At 52.3% G+C, this 10,797-nt stretch overlaps 1 protein-coding gene across 1 annotated transcript; it reads right to left on the bottom strand.

Moving 5' to 3' along the window:
- Positions 1–8,636: 8,636 nt before the first annotated feature.
- BDZ99DRAFT_474437 (uncharacterized protein) lies at positions 8,637–10,361 on the bottom strand (the record flags this gene model as incomplete). The annotated part of the gene is made up of 1 exon (XM_033721906.1): positions 8,637–10,361. The coding sequence occupies one exon, from the start codon at positions 10,359–10,361 to the stop codon at positions 8,637–8,639; it is 1,725 nt and encodes a 574-aa protein (XP_033579196.1).
- Positions 10,362–10,797: the final 436 nt, after the last annotated feature.

Here is a 10,797-nt window from a genome sequence, read left to right on the forward strand (position 1 = left end):
CTCAACTGGGCGCCCTTCTACGATCAGAACACGTTCGAACTAATGCGCGCTATCACCGACGACGACATTTATATCCCACGCTACCGGCTGAAGGCTGTCGCCTGAAGTCCAGTCCAAGACTCACATCGTATAGCGACAGACAATAGGATCCGCTTCAGGGTGGTGACGCAGCAGCTCAGCCTAAATTCTGTTCGTGGCCCAGATCTCTAATGGACGACGTCCTGCTGCCGGCTCTTCTTCCATTCCAGTCGTCACTACGTCCCACGCATGCTCGATACCAACGCTCCATGCTGCAGCAACCACACGCTTTGTGCAGCATCAGCTCGTCCGATACCACAGTTTAGGCTCAGTGCCATCCACAAAAACGACCGAATAGCAAGACTTCACTCTTGTGCTTGTACTGAGGGCCGCCGCTGGAGCGAGTGATGGGAGAGGGGGATGTTACAGACAACAATCCTTTCTGACCCAGGAAAGATTTGCTGCCGGCTATGCTCCTCTTGGACTTCAAGCTTGGTCCGCCTGATATTGGAGTATTGCTGCTGAGTACTGGGCGTGCGGTCGGGCTGGGTTTTGGCGGAGGCAAAACATCCAGTATAGAGGATTATCTGTCTACAACTTGGCGGGACATACTAGCGTGATTGCATAGCTTTCTGAAGATGACGGCTCACGGAAAGCATTCAGCGCGGCGGCTGTGCTAGTGGAAGTGGCAGGGGAATCAGGTACTGGAAGCAGTGCTTTCAAGAAAGGTAACATCTGCCCTCAACGATACTACTTGCATAGCTGACTGACTTGGCGAACAACTAGAAAACGTGTCTCTCACGAAGACGATTTCGTCCCAAGGCATCCTCAGGACTGGCACGGATCGAGCCTGCGTAATCATCTCATCCTTTAGACTCGAACTGACTGGATTCTTCTCATGGCGGCCGACACCAAGCCAACCTCACCTGTCCCACGAACGGTAAGCGTATCATCTTGTACCATCCTCTCTCTTACCTGTAATGATCAGGAAAATCCTTAGACCGAGACCAGCCTCGCTAACTCTCCTGATGGCGGACCATCCTTTCATGCATTGCGACAAGACAACCAAAAACTTGAAGTCGTTTGCGCTTGTGTGATTGGATTGGCTGTCCTGACGTTGTGACCTGCTTGGCTGCTGGCACTGTGGAATTAAGGACTAATCTTCTCTCTGATTCAAACATGACATACTTTTACTCTTCCTTGCTTGATTACTTTCACTATATGAAAGCTAATTATTATGAATCTCAGATCTTCGGCCTCGGGCGCTATCTTCTACGTATGGATTGAGAGAGGCTATGGGTTTCCGTATTTTAATATGGTAGCTCAGTAATCGACCTCCTCCTCCCAAACCACCACCAGAATCGCCGGCGGCGTCGTCATCCTCCTCCCCCTCCTCTTCCTTCTCCAACGCAAAAAGCGCGAAACATAACGTAGCAGAGTCGAGCTAGCATCGCACGACGTACATTGAGGAGCCGCAAGCGATAGCCAATCTGTCGAATGGCAACGACGGCAACCGGAAACCCCGCCTGCGAACGAAAACCATCTGGAACATCGAAAAGGACAAATATTGAACCAAGATGCTCCGAATCTGAGAAGGCCTTTCAATCAATACCTACTGTCAACATGTTCCCCTTGGAATTATCGGAAGCAGCATCGTCGTAGTCAGGGGCTGCATCGCTCTGTATCGAGAGACACCGTGTTGCCTAGCATCAACATCCCTTCTAGTCAGCAGTTGCAATACCAAAGTCGGGCGCGGTGACACACTAAAAGAATCCAGGGCAAAGGCAGCTTAGAATGCCCCTGTACGCAAGCCCGCGACCATACGCACCAAGTCGGCCACATCCGTGAAGACAGTTGCAACTCGCTAGCCCATTGAGAAGGGCGCTGCAGTGTCTGTGACGCCTCCAGAGGCTCTCACTCTGCCAGAGCTACCGCAACCTATTGCCTTGCTCCAAGATGTTCCCTCTATCCCAGTAGTGTCAAGGTCGATCAGTGACCCCATTAAACCCCCGACGGCCCCTACGGACCTCGACATCGAGCCCGACCAGTTGTCCAAGAACAAATTCACTACAGTCGCCGAGTCAATCTCTCTGACTGGCATCAAAATTACCTTCGGTTTCGGAAGCTTGGTCCGAGCCTGTCGGCAGCAGGGAGCACGACTGAATGCCATACTACGCCATGAGCCGGATTTTGATGACAACAACGTACGCGCTCTTGATGATCTGGCAAGGCTTTAACGTGTAAAGTTCGAAGCAGAAAGCCGTCCAGAACAACAACCACCTTGGGGCTACAGAAGATAGGACTTCACTTCTTTTTCTTCGAGTGAAATACAACCGGAGCCCTACTTTGAGCTGACGGCTCGTACTGCCATGAAGGTAGCTCGTACTGCCATGAAGGTAAATCACAAACCGCGTCTGAATGCCCTGATGAATCGGGAGGAGTCGGGCCCCGAAGAGAGCAACCCTTACGCGATCGACGTGTGGCCGCAGTGCCGCACCAGCATAGCCTCATCGAAGTGAGATGGCAGCGGACAAGTGGACGGCTAAGAAGAAGCTATCGTTAGAGAGTCCCGAGGAAGTTCTTCCCGTCAACATAAGAGGCTTCAAACCCAGCGCATACCTCATCTCCCGCGAACAAGTCTCCAATGCTCAAGTCTACTTGCATCACTCTCAGCCAAGGATCCGTTATAGCAACCAAAAACATCGAAGCCATTCCATGCGGCTCTCCCAGATGTCAACTGCTGGAGTAGCTGCTTCTCTGGTTGCTTCGTAATATTTAGTCAAGACCTCGCGTCCGTCATCTACCCCCGGAATAAGCGAACTTGCTCAGGGCAGGTATCCGACACCCTCGCATCCGTCCCCGGTATCCCGGTGCCCTAGAGACCCTCATTCAAGTCACAGACCGAGAAAGACACGGCGAAGACTTTGTATCCTGCTGGCACTGCCTCCTGTGTAATGGCACTGCACAAGGCGAGCCACAGACGGGCGTCGACCCTCATCCCTCCGATTTGCATCCTCCGATATTATTCTCTCCGATGTTCATTCCTCAATTTTCATCCCTCCGATGTGTCCCTTCGCTGGACTCGAACCTCCACACCGTTAGACCGTACGCGATCTCAGGATGTCCGGAGTACCATGAAAAACACAGCCTCAGGAGAATATGTTAAGCGGTGAATCCGCACATAATCCTCGCTCTCATACCAGCCATGTTGCACGGCGGTTGTAGATTGTTCTTAGTATAGCTATATGCAGAAGAGACCGATCAACTTGGATGCTAGCAACATCCGGAAGATGCATGATGAGGACAAGAAGAAGCACAAGAAGCTTGACGAAGCTGTTCTACGGGAACGACGACGTGGAGAAGTATCTGGGACAGCTGCACTAGGATACGAATATGGCTGGGCTGTTTTATCACGAATAAAAGAAGCTCATTTCTGTAACGAGAAATCGCGTCGAAAGTGAATACTCTCCACCCTAGCAGCGAAGCTGTGTGATGTTTCAAGCACGATGCAGAGGAGTGAATTAAGTTAACAGGCTGTACTTTCGAGCAGGCAGAAGGTCCATTGGGCGACACAACACATAACATGTTACAGTTCCTATAATCTATCTGGACCGCAGTATCGTGGCTATGGAAGTTGAAAACCGCCCGGCACGATGCCCAAGGCCGGTCCCATCCCACATTCCTGCACCTGGCAACATCACCAGACATAGCCTTCCTCGCCCCCGAGTTCTTCGCAACATATACACCATGTTCATCACGCGTCGTAGCAACGTGGATGACAACGTATCGATCCAGGTTCCGAGCTTGAGAGGATGAGGTTGCCATTGTTTCTGGAAACGTGGTGCGGACTTGAGGAGGCAAGAGTGGCAGCGAGTGAGATCGAATCATGCCCGAGTTCAATAACCTCGGCGGAGGCCACTGACATATACACCATGTTCATCACACGTTGTAGCAACATGGATGACAACGTACTGATTCTGGTTCGAGGCTTGCGGGGATGAGGTTGCCATTGTTTCCCGAAACGTGGGGCGGTCTTGAGGGAGAATGAATAGCAGCGGGCGCGATCTCTGGGAGAAAATGCGACAATAGCTCAAATTTGAAATCTGGTGCCTTTGCGCTGATGAGGTGGTTAGTACCATTGCTATCTAGGGACTGCGGACGTAGAGATTGACTGGGGGAACGAACTGCCCGTGACAACGAATGACGCTCAAGCACGTTGCCCGTACTCTAACTCAAAGCAAGACGAGTGCTCCAAGCATACACTGAGGCATGGCATCGTACACCCACCCACCCATGCCTTGTGGCCTGACATTGTACGGGCACCCATACCTTGTGGCATAACATTGTACGTGCATCCACACCTTGTGGCATGACATTGTACATGCTCGAAAGGACATGTTGATTGGGGATCCATAGTGCCCTGCTAGGGAAACTCCGTTTGAATGTCGGCGCTCGCGGTAGGCGGTCGGACGAGGAGCAGGTAGATCCTCTGGGTTCGCGGCCTAGGCCAGCAGATGGTGCTGCGCGATCGCCACGCCGTAGTTGTCTGCCCGCTTTGGAAGGTCCTCATCGCTGCTAGGTTCGTCGGAGTGAGCGGGCTTTGCTTTCCCTGGTGAGATGGATAGTCAGCGAATTTTCAATGAGGGACGATGACGAGTGCATTGAGATGGGTGGTAGTGTCAGAAAGCTTTATTTGTCAACATGCTCAACCAGCGACGCATCGGCTCAAAGAACGGGAGAAGCGGCTGAGCGGTCTGTTCAAGAGTAGTTTTGGTGTTCATCCTTTGTGTATAAATTGCGCGAGCCAGGCGTGAATGAGCGTCGTTCTCTTACCGTGGAAGAACAAGTCTTGAGAGGCCTGACGGCTCAGGTTATCATTAGGTTCCGGGTTGTTGAAGTTCTCGAGTGGACTGCACTTTGCCTAGTGAGATAGTTGGTTAGCGAGGCTTCAATCATGGAACAAGGCAGGTTCAATGTGACGGGTAGTAGTGTCAGAATGCTTTATGTGATCAACATGCTCAACCAGCAACGCATCGGCTCAAGATGAACGGGAGAAGCGGCTGAACGGTCTGTTCAAGTGTAATTTGGTGTTCATCCTCCGTGTATGGCTTGCGCGAACTAGGCAAAAATGAAGATTGATCTCTTACCGTGAAAGAAACAAAACTTGAGGGGCGTGGCAGAAGCTTTCAGCTAGTGAGATGTTAGAACTGGTGATCTTCGATCGACGACTGGACTGAAAGAACCCAAAAGTTTGCTGGTGTCAGATGGACTTACTTGTACGAATGAAACCACAAGCCCTTGAGGCTGCGGTCGGGCCCGGGAAGTTGTAGTGAAGAAGGTAATGCTGTGGACGGTATGACGAGAGTGTCTCAGGAAAGATACGGATCAAGCGAGACAGCCGGCAGGAACAAGCACTGAGGCTTGGCGAAGCTGAGGGAGTGTTTGGCGCGCTGAGGGAGGCGACGGGAGTGCTGGCGAGACAATTGGGAGTAGGAGAGAGCAGGAGATGAGGTAGTGGGCAAGCAAGGTCAGAGAGCTACAAAGGAGAGTGCTTGTGCTAGAGATAGGCTTGCGTCAGCAACAGAATGAACAGCGGGAACGACACTAAGTGGCCGGATAAGCTGCCACGTGTGCTCTGTGCTCAGTAACAGAGAGGTAGTCCGCGTTGACGAAGGGAGACAAAAACATACCAGCTAGTCACGTCTACTTCTTCCACCACTTTCCAAACAAGTTCTTCTGCTCCGGCCAGCTGCCGAAGGCCGCACTGGACTTGAAGGGCCCACGGCAGAGCTTCGCTGCTGCGGTAGCTGCGACGAAAGGCGGCAGGCGGACGGGGGGCTGCGGAGTTGGCACGAGGCGGGCGGGATAGGCGGGTTTGAGGGGCTGAGGGGGCTTCCCCCTGATGATGATATCGAGGACTTTGGCCATGGAGGCAGATGAAGTGGTGTAAGAGGAATGGATGTGGTGACGATGTCAGTGTTGAGGTGACGGAGATGAGTGAGGGTGACAACAAAACGGAGGGTGGGCTGAGCAAAATCCAGTGCGTCGGATCGGCGCAAAGACAAATTCGGCCCGGCAACGGTATGCCGATACGAGACGTTCCTATAGAAAGAGGTAAATGTGATGAGCATACAGTACTAGGTCATAAGTCTGGGCACACGAGTCTATCACTGCTTGGCCCCAAACTTGCTCACTCGACACCACTGCGAGGAAGAGCCCAGCAAGTACGCAGCCAATTAGGCAGTCTAATTTGCATTACTTCAAACTTGACATGACGCCTGAACTTTGGAAATTCCATGGGGGTACCGCAGGCAGTGGCAAACGCGAGTGCACAGACTTCTGACCTGTCACTGTAGGCCCTGTTTGAACAACACAACCTGACCTTAGACAGTGGTACCCACAGCGTCCTACATCCGGCCCTCCACAATATCGAACAACTTCCGGGCCGCCACATCTGGGTTCACAGTGTCGAGCTCCCGTCATTGATTGATAGTGTCAAGAACCAGATTCACTGTCCACATATTGACCTCCAAGTAGTCCCGATCCTGCAGCATATCCTGCATGAAGTCACCAACCTGTTTCTTAGAAACCCGTTGAAACGTCGTCTTCGTACTGATGGGGGCGTCCCGGGCGTACTGGTTGACGGCTTGCGCAAGTGAACCCAGAGGTGCCGCCAGGAAGACAACTCTGGGGTCGGAGGAGCCGGCAAGTAGACGTAAAGAGCTCATGTGCAATCCGTTCATGCCTCTAATGTTGCGTTCGACGAACTGGGCGTACCCCCCATAGACCATTCCTGGAAGCCAGGGGTTGAAGCAACCACCTCGGCGTTGTTGATGACGACGTCCAGGTGCCAGTGAGAGACGGAAATAGCGTCTAAGGCGGCACAACGGGAGACTTTTTCCAAGCGGCCGAGCTGGATGGAACTGACAGTTGAAATGGCGTTCTTGGGGCTCGTGGAAGAAAGCTGAGCCGCGGCATTTTGAGCGTTCAGGAGAGAGCGGCAAGAGACGACGAGTGCTCTTCAGACTGCCAGAGCGGCTTCGTCACTCGGAATCCGACAGGCTCATTGCCTCCTGTGCCACTGTTAGCAAACACCTCGTACCTTTTGCAATGCATGCGTACCTGTGATGAGGACTACTTTAAGCGAAAGTCGTCCGCTCGCACAGTCGCTCGTCTCAGGGTTGTTGCTACCACGATCTGTCGAGAAAATGGAGCCCATAGTTGAGGTAGTGCGAGGAGTACGGGGTCCGGGCGATGAGGTACGTTGTGGGTGGCCTACTGAGTGGCTTATTCACAGCAGCTGGTGCGAGGAGCGCGGACCCTGGGCGATGAGGTCCGTCGCGGGCGTCTGCAGCAAAGGTGCATTCACCCTGAATGGGATTCGCTTTCGAGGAGAAGGCAGAACTTGAGCAATTGGTGCAACTCTGAGCGATGAGGTCCGTCGTGGGCGGTCTGCAGCAGGATTGCTCGAAAGCGGGCGTAGTGCGCGTACTGGAAGTGGTCCAGTAGCGTCAGACCGAGGCAAGCGAGAATTTCCAGAAGTTTTGACGACTGAGAAGGTACTTGATGTAAAGCCCAACCTAGTAACATTTAGACTATCTCTTAACGCAGCTGGCACCTGCTAGCTGGGGTACTCCTTACAGGGGTGTCGAGCGAAAAGAGTGGAGCTGGAGCAACGATATATCCGTGCCCAAGCCTGTGACTTAGTGCTGTATGAATGAGGTAGAGTCCAACCTTTCCGTAGTGTTGGAAGGGATGAGGATAGTCGGCGCGAGGCGCAGATCTCATCACGGCGTACATATCAGACCGCTCAACGTCATGTCTTGTTTTGCAGGTACACCACCTGATTTTGGACGTCCAAGACATAAGTTTGGGCACTCCTTGCAACTGGCTGGGGTAGTCCGATGGGCTGTGGAAATTGCAAATACAATGTGAAGATCAACGCAGCGGAAATTAGACTACCTTTCGACAAAAAAGAAGACGTCGTACCTAAGGTACTCCACACACTGGTGACGAGAGAGCAAGAGTGAGACCAGAGCAGTGGAATATTCGTGTGCATAGAATTGGGGCCTAGTAGTGTGTCAGCCTCCCGATGCTACAATCCTGGGCATTAAGTTTGGGCATACCATTCTTTTCGTCTCGTCTCGATTGATGATGAGGTGCTGAAGCACTACATAGAGTGGCAAGGGGGCTAAATGTCAGCGTGTGAAAATGTCTTTAATTTACGCTCTCAAGAACTTTACATCTTCGTCAATAAGAAATGGAATATGCTAAAGCGCCTCCAACGGTGGTGATCATCTTGCAACTAGTAGTTATGAATTTATTGATTTCTCCGTTACTGCAATTTAGTCCTAATGAACGCTAATATACTGAACTCGTGCCAAACGAAAGGAAAGTCCACTTTCTGTCCGCCAAAATGTCAACATATCTTCAATTTCAGGTAAATCAAACAACATCGCTCCATATCACCCAGGCATCGTCTGCCATAGTTTGCCCTTTACCAACCTAAGTGTCCAACCGAGATACAATTTGTGTCCGGAGAGCTGCAACGAGTCACCTAATTCGCAGTCGCTCATGCTGACATTTTCAACATCATACGAAGAAGGCTCTGTATCACTCTACTCTTCGACAGGATAGTAGAAGCCATCTTGTGGCTCACCGTACGTCTCGTGCGCATCTTTCAGTTCATCGAGCGCCCTCCTCGTCGCATTCTTCTTCATATCTCTCGCAATGTCCAGCATCTTTAGGGCTTCTTCGTACATCTTCTGCGTGCGGTGAAGGTCTTTTATCGCATTGTGTAGCGAAGGTGGAGCAACAGGGTTGCCATCTGGTCCTAGGCCGAGCGGGCGGGGGACGCACTCTAGGGTTGGAGACGCGCTGTTGAGATTCTTGAGCTTCAGCCGGTATTTCTTCTCTTTGTGCTCATTCCGCTTTCCAATGACGCGCTCGTCCACCGAGCCTCGCTTGGGATGGTCTTTGCGACGTCGCACGACTTCCATCATAAGCTTCTCGGCATCCTTCCGGCTGACCATATGGCCGCTGCGCCCGCGAATCTCGTCCGGATGTGCAACCACCTTGAAAGTGTCGAACCCAGAGTTGACAATAGGAGGTTTTGTGGGGTCTCCCGTCGACTTCGCGTCCAAAGGTGGAAGGAATTGGTATTCCTCGCGTGGAGATTTGACGGGAACTGTCGAGATAAATGGGCGAATCGGTGCGCGACGCTTCTTGGGTTCTCCCATCCGCCTAGACGGACGAGGCCGCTGGAGCTTAGGGACCATCATCTTCCGAATATCGCTCGGCAGGCCTTTTGGGCGGCCTGCGCACGGCGCCTCTGCAAAATAGTCCTGGTTCGGAGATCCAAGGGGAGATGGTGTGGGTGTTAAGGCATCTCGCGCAACTTCGTCAGTAGTTGACTCGGGATCTAGGAAGATCTCCGTTGATGACCGCATCCTACGGCGCTTGCGCGACGTCTCAACAGGTCCTACATCCAATCGCATCTCTTGACGCGCCATGGCCGCTGAGGTTGGAGATCGTGGTTCATCGTGTGAAGGAGGTGATCCCTCGCGCAAGCTCTGCGCTCGCAGAACAGGATGTGGTGAACGTTCCCTAGCACGCTTGACCCGCTCCCGCATGTCTTCAGGCAGTTCGACGCACTTGTGTTTCAGAAAATGTCCACTAAGGACACCCAACTGGTCCACCGGCAACTGTTCAACGTCCGTTACGTCCTTGCGGTCAATGTGAAAGATGGTTGCAGATTCGTTGAAGGAGACTCGCTTTCGCTCCTTGGAGGGCATACCGCTGCTAGTCGAGCGAGCGCTAGAGGGGTTTGAGACGGATGTGTTTGTCGAGGAAGGGGCCAGGTCATCTCCTCGGAGGATCCAAGAAGGGTTTCGAAGGATTGATTTACCACACCTGGGGCTCGGAAGATTCTCGAGGTCAACGATCCCATACGCGATGGTTCTACCACGGGGCATAGATTCCCTAGCAATCAAAGTCAGGCCGGCAGACATGTGAAATTCTTCGCGGCTAAAATCCTCGTCGAGTTTCTTCCCCAGGGTAGCAGCGGAAATATCCGTTGACGTCATTTCTTCCTCCTCCATCAAGGTGGTGTCGCCGTCTCCGATAAAGGAATTGTCGAAGTCATCTTCGGTGGTTGAATTGTACGGGGAAGTATGGTCGTCGGCAACTTGATTGACGGGTCCATTGTCCGTCGTCTTCTTGGAGGCAGCTTCGTTGAGGGCAAATCCAACGGCAATGTTTTGGCGCTCGGTAATGGCTTCGACGTAGGCGACATTGTCCATGCCGGTCATGGATTTGTCGACGACGTTCGTGGGGGATGGCATGTTTAGAGTGGTAGAGGCCGTTGTAAAGCTTTGTACTTGCGGCGTGGGGAGAGAAGTAGGTAAGGAGTCGAGAATGATTAGAAAGCTGGCTGTGGCAATTGGGTTTATATGCTTGGAGAGGCGAATCTCCGGAAAGCAGTGTTGCTTGTTGTGTTGGTGGGCAGTGCGGCCAAAGATAGTGCCTTGGTAGGGTGGTGGAGAGAAGATATGGTGGAGATGACCTGCCGGACGCGGCAGCTGGAGAAGTTTATAGGACCTGTCAGATTGGGGGATCACGTGGACTTAAGACATAGTGGATCTTATGCATTCACCATCGCGGCAGGCCTCAGAGTTGTACTGTGCATTGTGAATCACCACGAGAGAACTTGTCTTGCTTGAGGTACATTGTGAATGAATTACTTGCTTCCCTTTATGCTTTTCGGAAACCACATGACCT

Source organism: Mytilinidion resinicola, assembly GCF_010093595.1.
Source record: "Mytilinidion resinicola strain CBS 304.34 unplaced genomic scaffold BDZ99scaffold_6, whole genome shotgun sequence".
NCBI lineage: Eukaryota > Fungi > Ascomycota > Dothideomycetes > Mytilinidiales > Mytilinidiaceae > Mytilinidion > Mytilinidion resinicola.